The sequence below is a fragment of the Pseudorca crassidens genome, chromosome 3, assembly GCF_039906515.1.
Source record: "Pseudorca crassidens isolate mPseCra1 chromosome 3, mPseCra1.hap1, whole genome shotgun sequence".
NCBI classification, from domain to species: domain Eukaryota; kingdom Metazoa; phylum Chordata; class Mammalia; order Artiodactyla; family Delphinidae; genus Pseudorca; species Pseudorca crassidens.
This window is the reverse complement of record NC_090298.1, coordinates 76,219,324-76,237,766: the sequence shown is the minus strand read 5'-3', so window position 1 is coordinate 76,237,766 and position 18,443 is coordinate 76,219,324. Positions and strand designations below refer to the sequence as shown.

Sequence of the window (18,443 nt, the reverse complement as noted above, 5' to 3'; positions counted from 1 at the left end):
GGTAACATGGATGCATAAATTTGTCCAAACTCATCAAAACGTACACTTAAAATCTGTGCATTTTATGGTCTATAAATTACACTTCGGTAAAGGTAACAAAAAGCCCTTAGACCATGCTCTCCCGGCAAAAAGAGTCACAGCAGTCTAAGAATACAGTTTACCCAATAAGAAGTCTTCTTAAAATATGGTGTAAAAGATAAAAAGAAATGAAATTATGATGGAAACAGTATGAACCATGAAGACTACACCATATAAACCTAGAAAAAAGCCTTTGTTTAACGTAATACTTCACTTACAAAAAACTGTAAGTGCTTCACAACTGAAAACAAATATCTTCCAATTTAAAATAAAGATTTTACTTGAGTTTGCAAAGAAATAACATGTAAAGTGAAACAGAGACCCTGAGAATAATGCAATACTTATAAAACAGATTTTGTTCCATCAGACACATACGCTTAGAAGTGCAGAATGGCTTAACTAGGAGATCAAAGAGTAAATCATCAAGGCTCATTTGGAATAAATGAATAATTGCAAAGAAATACAAAAAGATATTTAAGCAAACCAAAATTGTTTTCACATTCACTGCTTTAGCTTCTATGAAATCTCACCTTACAAGAGAATCACTTCGTTTATCAGCTCTAACAAGGAGGACAACTTTCCATCTATGGAAGGCTCCTGGAGCACCAGTGCGTTTCAGTTCTTCACGCCATCTTTTAGGTGCAGACTGCATTTGAGGTGAATAATGGGAGTCTTTTTCAATTTTATATCCCCATTCGTAAGTTGTTTCATCAAGCCATTTGCCACTTTTGGCACTATGAATTATGTAGTCCTTAGTTAGTACCCACTTTCCTAGAAAGCAAATGAACTGTCAGTCACAGAAGAATTTTGGTTCTGATAAATGGTAAACAATAAAGACCAAATATCAAATAAAATTTGGCCTTTTTCAACACCTTTTTCTACATTGCCAATGTTATCTTTGAACTATGTTTTCCTAAATTTTTTGATAGTGAAAGGCTTACAACATCACTGAACATTGTATGTAAACTTTCCCATAATAAATAATTTTAATTCTAACTGTTACTAAGTAAAATATAAACCAAAGGATTAATAAAATGTGGTACTACTTAAATTATGACTACTATTATTATTCACCATTTTGAGTGAGGTTTATATTCTTCCTGCCATACCAAAAACTTTTCCAATAATGTTTACAGCATTGTTACACTATATAAAACAAATTAACTGAGTTGGAGAATTTTCTAGGATATGTAACAACATTCTGATCTGGGCATCAATGATCTTTTTAAACAGCAGGGAAAATATATGTTTTCATTTGTGTAGGTAATAATGAATACAAATTTTTTTTATGGTAAGTTATTCTAAAAAATGGTAAATTCACCTGAGTTAAATACTGCAAAAAAAAAAAAGTAAAACAAGTGGACTAATGATATGCCAAATCAATCACAGGAGAGAAAAGTATATGAAAAACATCAATAGTGACAAAGGCAGAAGACACTAAGCCCTAATTTAGGTTTATCGAATTTAAAATCTTAGAAAAATAAAATAGAATGATTGCTTCATAGCATGGATGGCAGGGGAAACAGGAGCAAGAGAGCAAAAACAGTAACTCTTCCAATGATAGATCAAAGAAAAGAAACTTGACTGCAAATCGCTGAGGCTTCAACAAAAGATTTTTTTGGGGGGGGGCGGCATTTTGTGCCAAACCGTTTTATTAAAATATTTTTTCTTAGATGAAGCACTTACTAGGTGAAGTAAATATTTCTGCCTCTTTAATACGTTTTTCAAGTGTTACAAAGTTCTATTCAGAAAATCAAAGCAAAAATATTATATCAAACAAATATCTTCAGGGACTTCCCTGGGGGCGCAGTGGATAAGACTCCGCACTCCCAATGCAGGGCGCCCAGGTTCGATCCCTGGTCAGGGAACTAGATCCCACATGCGTGCTGCAACTAAGAGTTCACATGCCACAACTAAGGAGTCCTGGAGCTGCAACTAAAGGAGCCTTGGAGCCGCAACTAAGACTGGGTGCAACCAAATAAATAAACAAGTATTTTCAGAAAAATATAAGAACCACATTTACGTTTGATATAATAAACACACTATTTTCCCAGAGATTAAGGTACTTTTTCTTCACCATGAAGATTTTTTTTTCAAAGGTGAGAGGAAGGTAGTTAACTTACCTGCTGCACAAGCTGCTAAAAACTTCTCACTCTTACACAGGCGTTCAGCTATTAGATGTGTACAATTTTTGTATTTCTGGAAGGAAAAATCCACATGAAAAAAATGTTACTTCGGAAGATTTCCTTTTTAAGGTATTTTTTCTATCCTTGCAATATCAAGGGTGCATTTTATCATTCTTAGGCCAACATTTTAATTGCAGTTATTCTTCAACTATATCTTGAACTTTTTAAGTTACTGTACTCACCTCACTCTTGATAAAAGTGCAATCTAGTTTTAAAAGCAATTTGCCTAGAGCTTCTTTTTCTTCCATCTTAAATCCTGTCATCTGGATAATATGCTTTGGGGCACCATCTTCCATCTAACATATACACATAAAGAAGACAACATATGTTAAAGATAGTATTCACAGGGTTGACATTATTTTTTATTAACTACGAATACTAAAAATAAAAACTAAAACTACTTAATATATAAGGCTTAATTGTAAATACCAATGTTCAAACTGCCTATGTGCAATAGAAATTAGTTTTAAAAGCGATCTTCTCAAAATGTGGCTGTATATAAAGTGAGATTTGTTTTCTGGTCTGAACAATGAAAGCTTGCATTACTACATTACTTGCCACTAAAACACAATGATGAATGTAACTCTTCAGAAAAAGACTGATACTTATAAAATTTTAGCATAATATTAGCTTCATTTTAAAAGTATTGTTTTTGCTAAGAGCGTTGGAAACAAGGACACTTGTGGACAACGACACCCTCAGATCTCATACTAACTTTTAAAAGTGTCTGTGGACAGATATTGAAGAATATTTATAAATCAATGGAGAACTTGATAAACTTATGGTACCACAGCACTTACAACAAATAATTTAGTATAGTAGGTATATACTAAGTTATTCCCAATCTACATTTCTTAACTGTGCTATATATATGTTAATTTCATCACCTACAAAGTAGACTGAAAAAATCACGTGGGTTTCAAATATATTTTGATAGGGACATTAACCTATATTTCAATGGAGTTCACAAAGCACTTTGTATTTGAGGTGGTACATTTATTGGCCAACAAAAGGAAAATTCACAGCATTTCTAATTAGAATACAGCTTTTTTTGTTTTTGTTTACATGAGGTTAGAACTTCAGACCTAGATCATCTTGGAGAAAATCTAGTTTCTCATTAAAGATGAGGAAAGCAGTGAGGAGAGAAATCAGGGTAATTTTTTCATTTCTCTAACAACTGTCACCATTAGCTCTGGATTAGTATTCACTTAATGCCACAGGCTGAGCAACAGCAATTGGCTTCTTTCAAAACAATTAAAAGTAAACTTCAAAAATTATAACAAAAACTATTACCAGGACTTGTAATAGACAACTGGTGAAATTAAAAATGTTCTTTATAGGAACTCTATTTTCAAAGGCTGCATATACATGTTATATATATAGTTATATTAAATACCTATAAACTATATACACATATGTAGTTATTTAAAGGTTGAGATTCATTTTAGAGTAGAAGTTGAAAGAAAGTCTCACTATAAACAATTTAAAGCATTACTCAGGGTTAAGAGTGAAACTTCTGCTAGGGTAACAGCACTCCTGGTTTCTCTCTCTACCCTGCATCACTCCTTGCTTTACGAGGAGAAGCTACTTGAGAGAACTAACTGAATATGCTTTGCCAGACACATCTGCATATTTACAAAGATGGTTCATATTAATGCACGTGGACAGGGCATAAGGAGCTGCCAGTAATAGTACTGCACTGCCTGGGTGGGTAAATCAATTCAGAAGTTATGTAATAAGAAACACACTGGAGTTGCATATCAAATCCACCTCCTCTAAACCAATTTTTATTTAGTAAAAAGGGTGATCTTTTGACCTCAACCTATCTGACTTTTATATTTCTCTGTTGGCTCCAAAGGAGGGAAAGGGATATTACGTATTAACCCCTAAAAAACCCAAAATTCAAGATACAGAACATAAGGAAAGTGTCTTTAGGGATAGGGCTCTTTGGGATTTCCCTGGTGGCACAGTGGTTAAGAATCCACCTGCCAACGCAGGGGACTCGGGTTCGATCCCTGGTCCAGGAAGATCCCACATGCTGCAGAGCAACTAAGCCCGTGCGCCACAACTACTGAGTCTGCGCGCTTAGAGTCCGTGCTCTGCCAACGAGAAGCCACCGCAATGAGAAGCCCGTGCACCGCAACGAAGTGTAGCCCCTGCTCACCGCAACTAGAGAAAGCCTGCGCGCAGCAACGAAGACCCAACGCAGCAAAAATAAAATTAAAAAAAAAAAAGATAAGGCTCTTTGATGAAACAATTTCTATAAGTTTGGCCAGTACAAAATTATAAGGTGTACACAGTAGGGCTTGGTGTCTTATGAAATAATCAAACATGTAAAATACTATCATCAGTAATTAAAATGTAAGTAGCTTCTTGCATAAGGAACTCTACTGTATTAATCATCCAAATTTTCAAACCACTTACATGGGTTAAATAACATAGCTCGAGTGATAATATCCATTAATATAAAATAGTAATATATAAAAAATTTACGAAAATGTCCTCTGTTACTAGAAATAATAATGAATTAGTCTGATGCAGAACACATATTAACACACATACAATAAAGCCACATGGGAATTATAAGGCATATAACCAAAACTAGGCAGAAACACTGCTATCACTAATTCTAGGGAATGACAAAGACCTTAAGCAAATTTCCTTTAGAAAGTAACAGGTCCTTTCAGAAACACTAGACTAGTGAAATTCAACATATCTGTGAATACCACCTTGATATTCTACTGGAAAAGGCAATCTAATTGTTTTTATAGTTCTTGAAAGCTATTTTTAGCAGAGGAATACAAGTGTTTTAACTGTATACATTTTGCCTACTATTATACTTGTATTTTATTTATGTATTTAAGAGTTTGAAAAACAATTTAGTAGGTATTTCAAGAAATGCTGCCAAAGAAAGGAAGTCTGAGTAGCCTTAAAAACCTAAAATCTTGCCCGTCTGGCTATTTTAAAATGCTGACATACAGAAACTACCGTTAAGTAATAAGAATACACAGAAAGCAACGAAAAAATCACTGTAATGCTACCACTCAAAAAGTCTTATTTAAAAATTGTCTTAAATTTTATTTTTCTACTTCCTGAGAACTAAATATGTTATACAGAACTATAAGGAAAAAAAAAATCTACTACACTATGTTCCTCATTTAGATCAAGTTAGTAACAGCTATTTCACAATCTGAATGTTTATTATTAACAAGGTGCCATTTTAACATATTTTGGTTTGATGCATAAATTACTAAATAACTTGGACTTATTTGAGTCGTGTATAATGCAAAGTTTTCACCTTAAATCATACTGTCTTTATGATGGAGTAATTATAGCCACTTTACATATTTAACAGCATTTTTTGTGAAAGCAAGAGTCCTCAGTAAAATGAAAACAGGACCAATGGTGCTTAATGGTAGAAATCAGGAAAGCCTTTTTAACAGCAACTTCTTTCCTTTGAAAAACAAGTAAAATGAAACTGATATTAAACAAGCAAAGTGGAAAGGCCAGTAAGAAATACAAGTGAAAAAGCTGGTCTTCCTGATTCAAACAGTGTGAAAATATGAGTGTTAAAAAAACTTAGAATACATAACATTAACAAGTTTATCAGAAAAACTGGGCTATTAGCTAAACTTCCACAGAATTGTGAATCCCAGTGATGGTACACAATAACTAGCACAGCTTTTTTAAAGAACAAATTCCATTAACCTAATCTAATACAGTCCTATAATAAAATGATCTACTTGAAGTAACAGAATTTACAATACATTTATCAATGCTTTTTAATACCACATCACATGACAAACTAATAACCACAGATCTAATTCATAGTTACATGGGAAAATAGTTCTATGTCTATATAACAGAATAGACATAGACAAATATAGATAAAGATAGATTTATACTTATAAAATTAGTGGTTTAATGGCTCTTCCTATGACCCTGCAGGAGTAAGAAAACAATAAACAATAGCCTGATATACCAGTGAACCCAAAGAAAGTACTATACAACATTGGTGCAATACCTATCAATGACTCAGACAACTCAAAGTCAAGTTTTGTGCTGGTAATAGGTTCTGGGATATGGAAGATGAAAAGCTAACTGCTAGAAGTCTTGCAGCTCAAGAAATAAAGTAAATAAACTGCAATATAATTGTATGAGTAGTATTTCTAGAAATTAGATATTTTTCTAGAAAATATAGGAGGTGATCCTTGAAGTATTCACACAGAAGATACTATCCTAACACAATTGGAAAAGAAAACAAACAAAAACATTTATTTTTAACAGACATTTTATCTTTACTGTCAAAAAGTTAAAAAATACACGAGATTCTTAGTTACAAGGAAATGCTCTCATAATAATTTTTAAAATTTTTGTAGTAAATTAAAAAACAATCTACTTACCTTGAATCATATAATACACACAACTAAGGAGATAATGATTGTGAACAGAGCTGGCATTTATGTAGAACAAGCAACTGTCTCTGTGGTGTGGACTTTCCCAAAATATCTCCCACATGGGCCTATCCCTGATGCCTGAGATTCTTCTGCAGTTGGTGCCAGTTAGAAATGCAAATAAACCTATAGCAGTCATCATCATAATTAAGAACATTTTATTACATACTAGCTTTTAGGTCTATGAATTCTTTATAATATGATACGTAGCTAGAACACCTTTCAGGAATATAACACATAGCTAAAATATGTTAAGAGAACTCAGAGAAACAGAGGCAGTAATAGAGATATGAATAGAAAGGTCTGGTATGGAAAAGAGGATGAAAGAGCAGGGTGTAACAGTTGGGTGAAAGGGAAAGTGCTGCAAAAGAGGTGCGAGATGCTCATAGACGTCTGGGACAGAAAAATAAGGATAAACCTTTCCTACTTCGCATTATAATTTCTTTTATGATCAGACACAGGTTATTATAGAACTTTGAGAATATAATGCATCTTATAAATTGTATGCTGCTAACTAAGATAAATAAGGGATTTATTTTAAAAAGTTTTATTTATATATTTGCATTTAAGAACTAAAAACTTCCCCCAAAATAACTTTTACCAATTTGTGCTTTAATTTTAATTAACACAGGATATAAAATTTGAAAAATACTACAAAGTATATAGAAAGATTAAAATTGCTAATTCCTTTACTCTGTAATACCATCGTTAACATTTGGGAATGGGGGAGGGGTCTGTCTTGAAGGTTTTATGTTTGTGTGTGAAAAAATATTAAAAAACAAAATTTAGATTATATAGTTCTGTATCTTAATTTTTATGTAAAATCACATCATGGTCTTTTTCCACACTACTGAGTATCTCATGGTTTTTAAGGCAACAGGTTGAAAACTAGTGGTTTCTTAATGTTTGTTACTCTAGTGAACTATTCTGATTTTAAACCTACTTCTACTTTGATTTTAAACCTACTAAGGAAAATCATTAAAACTTCCCGCTTCTGGAAAGGACATACCAATCCTTAAATTCAATCAATATTGCTGCTTTGAATTTAAGAGTTTAAAAGATTTTTATGATTTCTCTTATCTAAAGCATTGAACTGGGAAGTAAATAATGTTAAATGTGTTGGCTCTCTGTTTAACCAATACTACAAAAGGAACACACAAATCACACTACTCATACCGTGTGAGTAAAATCCTGTTTGGCTCTGAATGCTATAACGTCAAGTGGAGTTTAGGAATTCTGCATCCTCTTGGCCTAGGAGCCAAATTAGGCCTTTGGCTTAATATAATTCAGCTGGGCTTTGGAAATTTTTTTTTTTAAAGACATAGTATCTGTTTCCTGTCCCATCCTTCAAAGATCAGAGATATGTATGCATGTGTTTTTGTGCGTATATATATATAAATTATTTGACTAAGGTCACCAATGGTGAGACTTCAGGGATTTCTTACTTCAATGGCATTATTTCGGAAAGCAGCAGTCATAATTAGTCTCTTTGATGACTGACTTAGCAGTGGAGGGAGGAAGTGGAGAAGTAGCACCAAAATGAGTATGCTGGGGAAGAAATGAAAGGCTAAGAGGACTTAGAGAGAGGTCCAATCTATCTGGTACTGTACAAGGCACAGGCTGCACTGGAGATGCTAGTTTTAGGGATAAAGGGGCCTTAAGAGAAGCAAGATGAATGAGAGAGATGTTTAGGGATAAAAAAAAAAGAAAGGACAGAACATGTTGGTTAGCCATGGGGGATGAAAGTCAAACCTGCTTTAGTATCCTAGGAACTTTGTACTACTTAGTAGTAGCATAAGGTCTGAGATTGACCAAGCAGGATTTTGTGGCCTATATACTGCGTATATGCTCATTTCCTTCTTGAAAATGTAAGTGCTATTTGCCGTTCTTATACAGATGAGAACAATGGGGGATCTGAGAGATTAAGAAACTAGCTCAAGGGTACAAAGTTAGTAAATGGTGAAACCAAGATTCAAAATCTAAGTCTGTTTCTGCACAAACGGTATGTCCTTTCTACAATACACTTTGACTTTAATTTCAGAATTTAGTTGAATACTTTTAACCAAATTTTAATTTTACAAACAATCTACTTTCAAATAATAAAAGAGAAACATACATCATATGAAAAGGAATCTGTGAGGGTGGGGTGACATTTAGATAGCAATATTACTGAAAATATTTAAGCATAATTACAAATTAATTTCAGAAAAATAACACTGTCTAAAATTTCAAAGCATTTCTAGGAACAATCTAAAGAGGGCTGTTTTTTCTTATGAAAAAGTTTATTATTTTCCTCTCAAAGTGGATTTGGTATTAATGACTCAGACTAATTCATATGGGCTTTTCTTCTTCTCCATCAATAATAACAAAACAGTTTTTTATTTCAAAGTAATTCTGATATCAAGAAAGTAAGAACTATGTGAATTTAAAAGTTTCAGGGATATTTTACTTTTAAGCAGTAAGATGTCTTTAGAAAGAAACAGAATATTACTTTTAATTGACTCTCCTTAAATTTGCTAATAGGAAATAGGTGAAATAAAATGTACTATGTACTATTTTAGTTATTATTTTTGAGAAAGAGGGTGCTTCACTTTGTTTTTTCAGAGCCTATATGGAATTATTGATTTTATTTTTTAAATGTTTTGCTTAAACAGTGAAAAGATTATCTCAGAGGGAAATACTGTCTAGATAATAAAGTTATACTATTGGTTTTCTTAAAAACAATGTTTTTGGACATTAGTGTAAATTGTGGATACCTATTATGAAATCTTAAGCATTTTGAATTTTATGAAAAAACCCACCTTTGACCACTTTTTCAAAGACTGTTTAACATGACTTATGCTTTCTGCTTTAGGGAAGAAAATATTAAATCATATAATCGAACATAAGTCAATAAGGTAAAAGAAAATCTGTACTTAGAAAACAGATCTAATAGGAGCACATTTGCATTACTGAAGCCTAATTGTCTTCACAATAAAAATTTATACATTCAAGTATTTAAACATTCTAGTACATTTAACTTAACACTCTGAGTTAACTTAGACATAATCAAATTAACTCCCTTATAAAAATCCACCTAAACACCAATACTGGTTAGTCAAACTTGCCTAAAATGGGAACATCTTGTACATCAATAGGTACTTCTGAGAAATGAGGCATAAGGTAATAACACAAACCCAAAAGTTTACAAGGCGCAGTCTGTCACACGTACACTGGAAATTCGGTTTAAATGTTCATTCCTAATGCCTCGACGGAAATTTTTTTTTGGTATAGGATATTCATCAGTCAAAAATAGCTTGACGCTTCCAAAATCAAGCTCCGTCCAAGTTCTGGGTCAAATCCTGATATAGAGTACTCAAAGCAGATCACGTTTTTGTCAATATTCAATCAGAGGTTTTGGGAGCAGAAGAAATCTCAGGATAACCACTTTGTCTTATTCCCTGCCTTCCAACAGCTAATATCATAATCCCCAGGAACACAGCACCCCTCCCCACTCCCGCTCCCTTTAGGGAAACACGTGTGTGTGTGTGTGTGTGTGTGCGCGCGCGTTTCAAGGCCTACAGTAGCTGCAGAGATGTTCATTACCATTTGGATATGTTTAGAATTCTACTAGGGAGAAATGAATGATAGCATTTTCCTCTTCACAGGAAGGTGGGCCTGGGGGATTCCCACCACCTGCACTGACGCTAAGTTATGGAAAGCAGCCAAGAATCTGGGACTCAGGGAGAGGCGTCCCAGTCGGTTCTATGGAAACGAGAGACGCGAGTGGCCTAGCGCCTTCCTGGCAGGAGACCGAGCTGCGGAGCTGCGCAAACAGGAGGCGAGGGAAGCGGCTCAGCCCTGCACTGCAGAGGCGCTCGGGGCCGTCCCCGCCGCGGCACGGGCGGAGCGCGGCGGGGTCTGCGGCTGCAGCCCATCGACGCGCGCGCCGAGCGCGGCGGGTCGGGCGAGTGCGAACCAACGACGGCTGCGGAAAGCGTCAGAGGTAAGCACCGCCACCGCTCTACCCGGCCCCTTCCCAGCCTCATAGCTGGGAGCTGCAGAAACTTCGGGGGCACGGAGGACACAGTCAGGGTACACTGTGTCTTCCGAGCTGAGGCCCTTTACCTTCCTGGTTGGAGTTTCTGGGCTGCTTCCTTCGCGCGGCGCCGGTGACAGGCAAGAAGACTGCCGCAGCACTTACTACTTCACTAATCCGGGCTCTGGGAAATAATTTCCCGCCGCGCGCTCCGCGGCCCCGGAAGCTATTGTGCCATTTCCGGGTGGTTGTCAGTGACGCTTTCGAGCCGTCGTCAGGGTCGTCTGAGCGGGTTCAGGGCTTCCTTATGGCTGGCGCGCTAGGCTCCTGATAGTTCTGCGCTGAAGGTGGGAGACTGGTGAGTGATTTTTCTGGGTTGCCTCCTGGGCCTGGTATTTCCGTCCGCCCGAGGCTCCGTGTAGCATCTTATCCGGACCGAGTAATTAGCGGGAAAGGGTTGAACCAGAACCAGGAGTCCCCATCCAGCCCCGTGGCGCTTGACCCTGTGTGCTGCGGGAAAAGGCCTTGAGATTCCGACTTACGGTCTTCTCCACTCGCAGTATCTATCTCCAACTTGGAGCTCTACCTCGGGTCCCCAAGTGCCCCTGCGCAAGGCCAAAGACACCCCTACCGCGACTCGGTTTAGTACAGTCTCTCTACCAATGATCAAGGAGTGTCCACACTCTCCCATTGGCAGGGTTTAGATACCCTCGATTTTCGAGAGCTGCTTTACCATCCTTTTCCTGAGCACTGTTTCCATTATCCTGGGGTGCAATGCCTGGGAGACAGGCAGTCGGCTGAAGTGCGCACCTTTTATATTTTGGAAGTGGGATGAGGGGGGTCGTTCCTGATTTAGAACTCAACGATACCGCCGCCGTTTGAATTGGGTGAGAATGGTCTTTGTTTTCCTGGCTGCTATGAGCTAATGAGATAGGAGAGCAAGCTTAAAATTTCACGCATGGGTTTTAGATACACATGTTACCTTTTGGAAAGGAGTGGTCAGAAATAGATGTGCTTTCAGAAAGGAGTGCCTCTGCACTGTTCCAGGCTTCCTCGATAATGAAAGATTCAGGAGAATTTTAGATGAAGGTCTGAGTTAGAATAGCTTTAAAGAGAAATTGCTTACGATGAAGAGGTAATGTGAGGGAAGGTGCTCATTCCGTTGAAGATTTTAAAAATGTGATGTAGAGAACCTCTTTTTGGTGAATTCTCTTTCTTGAGTAATGCAGTTTTTCAGGTAAGTTTTCACTCACCACCTTATATTTAAATAATCACCTGTTCCATAAGAGGCAGCTGCTTGATTTTTTTTTTCCCCCTTCAAAACAGCCAGTTCCACAAAGAGTTCTAGGGATAACTCTACCATAAAGAAAAATGCATTATTCAATTCAAGGACCTTAATGCATCAAGCAAATGCCTTGTTACCTTTTGAGAGTAACAAACACACTAATCTCCTTGTTGATTAACAATTCAAACTTTTATAATCTCATTTGGTCCCAATTTTGCCATTCTTATTAAATCTTGTAGTTTTTCCTTATTTCCCCAGTTGCAAGGATTATAAATATTGATAATTTAAGGGAGGTTATATGTTTCTATATAGCAACTAGTTTTTAGATAAGCAGTGTTGTTTTGTTTTGTTTTTAAATCAATGCTCTTGACTCGTGATCTCTTTTTAAATTAATATAGCCAACCACGAATACTAACCACAAATAGCTACTGTCTGCCAGCTATTATCTTATTTAAACTTACTATAGTTCTACAAGAAAAATCGTATTATCCCTATTTTGCAAACATTTTATACCGAGACTCAGATGTTCTTACAAATTACACAATTAAATGGTAATTGAGATTTGAACCCAGTCTACCTGACTCCAAACTTGGGCTCTTTTTACTGTGCTCTATACTTCCTTTCATAAATAACAAAATCATTCTTTTCACTCTCAGGTAAAATTGGATAGTATATCACATTCCAAAATCAAATGGATAGCAAAACTTGAGTATAAAGAGATTTAAGGAATTTGTTAAGGAATTAATTCCTTAATGTGTTAAGGATTAAGGAATGTGTTAGGGATTTAAGGAATCACCATAAGGTAATTTTGACATATGAATAATCCAAATTCTTTTCTGTATTGATCCTTAGCCAGTTTTATCATCCTAACTCAAACAAATACAAGCAATCTAGAGACCATCAGTATATTAGTGACTCCAAAACCCGAGTATCAGCTATCTCTTTAGGCAGCTTCTATTTGTGTGTATGTAAAAAGAGAGAAAATGAGTGAATGAGCACAGATTCATAAAATTGAACTTTGTGATGCCCTGTAAGGAATTACTATGTACTGGCTGTTAGCAAAACTGTTCTATTCCAGTCTTGTAACCCTCAGACAGATGGTGATTAACATATTTCAGGAGAATATGCTTAACTAAACCTACCCCTTGCAATATTCTATTTTATGTAAAGAAATAGAATAGCTTAATTATCAAGGAATTTACTAAAATCTAGTTGAAATGACCAGCACTAGAAATGACATAGAACTTAATTCTAAAGAATATCTTGTTTTACAAAAAGGCACAAGTATATATGTATAGCTCATTTCAAATACTAATATCCATTACATTGTATTGACTTCTGTGAAAGATATTTGGTTTTGCATGTCCCACAGGTAGATCTCAGTGATATTTTTGTTTTCAATCAAACTTCAGTGCTTATCAAGGTTGAAATTGGATCTGTTTTGTTGATCTCATACTCAGCATCTAGCACTGCGCCTGGCATGTGGTAGGGGCTCAATAGATATTTATTGAATGAACAATTCCTTTTAAAAGTGTTATTTATCCGCAGAGAAATATTTGTACATGTTTTTTTTTTTAAAGGGACTTACCACATAAATGCACACTTCTTTATCTTTACTCACTTTGACCCTGAAATGTATTGTCCACTCCACAACTCATCCATAAAAGGCAATGTGGTGTCCTGCAAAGAAGAGCAGGCAGTGAGACAGGAGATAAGAGAATACCTAATATTTGTTATTGCTTACTCTCTGCTGTGCAATGTTACGTTTAATCCTCACAGCACTATGGGGTAAGTATCATCCTTCTTTTAGGGATGAGAAGACAAAAGATAAGCTTTGTAAAGTTTCCGGGGCTACACACAGTCACTAAGTACCAGAGCTGTGATTTGAACCAAGGCTGACTCCAAAGGCCACAGTGTTAACCACTTTCCTATACTGCCTCCAACTGGATTTTAATCCTGCTCATCTACTGACTGGGTATATACACAGGGAAATTTATTTCTCTGAGGATCATATTTCTTATCTGTAACATAAGAGTTGGATTAAATGATCTATAAAGTCCCTTCTGGCTCAAAAATCCTCTGACTTTAGTTGGGTCCCAAGCATTATCTGAATGAAGCAGTTCTAATGTGCTAGAAAATCTTTATGAGTGGAGCTTTACATGTATTTATTGGTGTCTTCCACATTGATAGATGTACAATTATGTTTTTGTAATGCAAAGAATAAGACCAGAGTTAAAAAATCTTAGCCATGTTTTTGCCAGTTTTTGACCCTGATAAGTCTCTGATTCTTTGTGAGCTTATGTTTTCATACGTAAAATGGATACAGAAGAGTGCTGTGAGGGTTAAGTGAGATAGCTTCAAATACCCTGACACATAGTTGGCATTAAATAAATATTGACTCTTCCCCCCCCATCTCCCATCTTTTGAGGATAAAAGAAGATTGGTGAATGTAAACATATTTTATAGGTTAGCCAAAGATAAAGAATCTTCACTTATAATCTACTAAGAAAGATCAAGTTATATACACAAATAGTTATTGTATGACCGACAATTGATGTAGAATCATTTAACAACAAAACGATGGGAACACAGAGAAAAGAAATTTTGCTTCCAATAGGACAGATGAAGCAAGATTTTATGAAGAAGGTAATGCTAAGTTTCGGCGTTGAAGGATGGTGAGGATTTTGGTAGGGGGGGAAGAGGGAAGAATGTTCCACTGCAGGATGCAAAGGTATCGGAAAAGATTAGTGAATACATATTAGATACGTGGGATGGGTGAAGGCTAATGATAAAAGGTAAAAACGCTGAGTTCAGGGCAAGCTATGGGTAACTGGTCATCTTAAAGATGTTAGGCCTTGGGGCTTCCCTGGTGGCGCAGTGGTTGAGAGTCCGCCTGCTGATGCAGGGGACACGGGTTCGTGCTCCGGTCCGGGAAGATCCCACATGCCGCGGAGCCTGCGCGTCCGGAGCCTGTGCTCCGCAACGGGAGAGGCCACAACAGTGAGAGGCCCGCGTACCGCAAAGGAAAAGAAGAAAAAAAAAAAAGATGTTAGGCCTTCCACAAGGAGCCATGATTTTTCTGTATAACTAGGATCGGGTGGAGGATGGGGTAGGCATTTGATTACTTTGTTACGGAAATAATACGCATTTATTACAAAAAGAAGAAAAATGCACCTAATCCCACTCCAGACCCAGCCAAGCACCTACTCACTGAACCCCAACCCCAGGGAAGTCCCCTCCTGGCTTGGGAGTACCCTTCTCCATCCTAGTGAACAGTAAGCTGCGACTCGCTCCTCAGGCTGGGCCAGAGGTAGGAGGGGGCTCTGAGGGGTCACGGGGCCCAGTTTCTGGGCCTCCACCTTAAGAGGACTCACATGGGGACAGGTCCACAGGCACACGGTCCTGTCTACAAGCTCACTGCTCCAACGGGGTGGCTACTGGGCACTGGCACACCGCTGTGATGGCAGCGGGCTTCTGGGAGTAGGGTACGGGTGCTGTCTAGGACTATGAGGTCTTCCCACCCCTCCTTCCTGTATCCTCCCTGGCTCCTGCCCCTTCCTGATGTCTGTGACGCTGGGCAACCACCTACTCATCTCTGAGCCTCAGTTTCCCCATCTGAAGTCACAGGGTAGACTGGGGGTAGGGGACTCGTGGCTTTCCTCTCCCAGGAGTGGTACCAGGACCACCCCCTACCCCAGGCCCACCATATGACCATGGTGTGGTCATATCTGGATCTGCCTAGATTTCCTGACTTGCCTGTGCCTGGGTCCCCTGAGATCACTCCCTTCTGCTCCATGTCCTCTCACAATGCCTTCTCTACAGAAAAACAAAGCAAACAAGCAAACCAACCATCTCCCTTCCAGGGCTTGGATACTGCTGAGTTGCTGCCCGGATGCTCCACACCCGGCTCCGCCCAGTACGGCTAGGCTGCGTCATTTTAAAGGCTGGTAAAACACCAGGGTTTGGTCATCAGAAGTGATGAGTCTGCAGACTGCTGACTCATCTCATCAGGTGACTCTGGTGAAGGAAGTTTTTGAAATGTGAACTCAAAGGCTGCAGTTGAGTCAGGAAGCAAAAGCAAAAATCAGCATAATTACATTAAATTATATTAAAAAGTCTCAGAAAGTGGGCAGAGGATACTGCCTTCCAGCCTCAATTGCTGATTTGTTGTTGGAGGCAGGTTTTTGAAACAGTGCTCCAGCTATTTCCCTGTAAATTTTGGTTAAAATACAAATAGGTGGCAGCTCAAGAAATACCCTAAATTGCTAATATTTTATCTATAACGTATCGTACACACACACACACCCCCATAAAGAGAGAGAGAATGAACATATATAGCTGTTTAAATCACTTGGGGGATTCTTCGCTGAATAAAGTTCTCAGGACAAATTATCTAATACTAAAAAGTAAAAAGGGACACAATTGTCATTTGATTAATTAGGCAAATCAATATAATGTTAAACAGCTGAATTCAGAGACGACCTGAGTGAGCTCAAACTCATGAACTTATGTAATATCTTGAGAAAGTTACTTAAATTATTTGAGCCCCAATTTCATCGGTAAAATGATAATATTAACTTCATGGATCTATTAGGATTAAATGTGATAATGTCTGAAAGCACACAGAGGCATCAGAAAAATTTTATTAGGGATCTGTTTAGTTTTTGTTGTTATTTAATAAAATTTAATTGTTTTAAAATAAGGTCTGCAGCTCCAACCATGAAATTAAACAGACTTGAGTTCAAATCTCATCTCTGTCAGTAGTTGCATCATGCTGAGAAAATTGCTTTTCTACTCTGTTTCCTTATTTATAAAATGGGAATACTAATAATGTCTTCACAGGGCTTTTGTGAAGACTAAATGAAATAATGATGCCTAGAGTCTAATATGGTGACTAGACATGTACTTTGTTTGCTCAAATTCCCAGAGAAGCACATACAACGAAGGGAATAGATGTGCAAGAGATTTATTGGTGATACTCCCTGTGAAGGATAAAGGAGAGGGAGCTAGAGTAGGAGGGAAGTACCTTCAGGCCTCAGTGGAGGTCTGACAACCTGTGCAGGAGAGTCGGAGGGAAGGAAGAAGAGGAGGGGGAAAAGAATCTCAAACCTCTCAAAGAAAGCTTCAACTTGTTCATGGGAATCCGAGAGCCAAAGTCATCTGTTAGAGGAATCCCATATCACCACAGTACCCAGTATATGTTGGTTATTTGCAAAAATAATTAACAGTTGTCACATACTGTAATTTACAATTGTGTTTAAATTTCAACTCTTGAATTTTACGGCCTATCCCCACCTCCCCTAAGAAAAGTACAGTCCCTGCTGCCAAACGCTGACATTAACATTTGAGGCACATGTTCTTAGACTAACAACTTCTTATATTTTACAATACAGCTTTGTTAGCCAGAGAACAGTTGAGGAATCAAAAGGTCTGCTCCAAATTACAGTTGAAAAATGTAAACATTACCTAAGCAACTGATTTTTTGACATTAGGTGATTTAAACACAAACTGTCTAAATTTCTAAATTCAGATAGCCAATAAATGTAACAACCTTAAACAGCTGAGTAATGTTAATATCCATAGTGTGAATATTAACCTAAACTTGAATGTTCATTTCCTTTCTTACTAAAGGGAAGCAAAATATATGACCCCAAAATATGCCACTTTGGCGTGTGGAGTGTTTTGAGCCAAAGGCAATCAAGATCCAGCAGACTCAAGAGCAACTTTTACCTCTCCCTTAACTACCTAAAAATTTAAACACCGGGCCTGTACCAGGAAGGGAGCTATTACCAGAGAGAACTTTTACCTGAATGACTTATATGTATGGCAGGGCAAATGACTAAGTACCAAACTTCTGCTCTTCTTAGTGTCCTATGAATTACCCTCCTCCCCTTTGAAGCTCCAGGCCGTTATCCCATTCCTCGGCTCAGGATGGCCTATAAACCTCAACTGCCCACCTCGCCCTTGGGTCTCAGTCTTATGGAGCTCCCATATGTATGTAGTTAAATTTGTTTCTTCTGCTAATCTGCCTTATGTTAATTTAATTAATAGATCTGCCAAAAGAACCTAGAAAGGTAAAGGAAAATTTTTACTCCCCTATATTACCAAAGATATCTCTATGGTCAAACAGATCAAGGTATTATATTTTTGTCTGTCTCTACCGATCTACCCCCTCCCTCTTTTGTTGTTTTTAATGAGGAATTGTAGCCATCAATCAGTTCAGTACTCTGCAAATGGCAGGTCATGACCCATCAATTGGTGAATACTAGTCCGCACTTTTGTTTCAGTTATGTATGGCTTTAGGATTTGGGTATTAAATGTGTTTGTTACTGTGAATCAAAGGATTTAAATTTTAAAGCAAGGGATTTAGACTAACTTCCTTATCTTACAGGAGGAAATGAGGACTAAGGAGGTGATTTAAT

General features: G+C 37.3%; 2 protein-coding genes across 7 annotated transcripts in view; one reads left to right on the top strand and one right to left on the bottom strand.

Annotated features, from left to right (window-relative positions):
* Positions 1 to 15,944, bottom strand: part of SLF1 (SMC5-SMC6 complex localization factor 1) — a 71,160-nt gene extending 55,216 nt beyond the window's left edge. Inside the window, exons 1-5 of one of the 4 annotated variants that reach the window (XM_067731236.1) lie at positions 15,871 to 15,944; positions 13,610 to 13,701; positions 2,447 to 2,560; positions 2,202 to 2,277; positions 609 to 849 (exon numbers count right to left, since the gene is read on the bottom strand). In XM_067731236.1, the coding sequence (XP_067587337.1) occupies positions 609 to 849; positions 2,202 to 2,277; positions 2,447 to 2,560 (431 nt within the window). In that variant the 5' untranslated portion in view covers positions 13,610 to 13,701; positions 15,871 to 15,944. Of the gene's footprint in view, positions 1 to 608; positions 850 to 2,201; positions 2,278 to 2,446; positions 2,561 to 10,825; positions 10,971 to 13,609; positions 13,702 to 15,777 lie in introns of those variants that run through there. The other 3 variants (XM_067731235.1, XM_067731237.1, XM_067731234.1) reach the window with 3 other exon arrangements.
* Positions 10,978 to 18,443, top strand: part of KIAA0825 (KIAA0825 ortholog) — a 403,281-nt gene continuing 395,815 nt past the window's right edge. For 2 of the 3 annotated variants that reach the window (XM_067731233.1, XM_067731231.1), the window contains exon 1: positions 10,978 to 11,094. The gene's annotated coding sequence lies outside the window, so the exon portion shown is untranslated. The remainder of the gene's footprint in view (positions 11,095 to 18,443) is intronic. The other variant, XM_067731232.1, reaches the window with a different exon arrangement.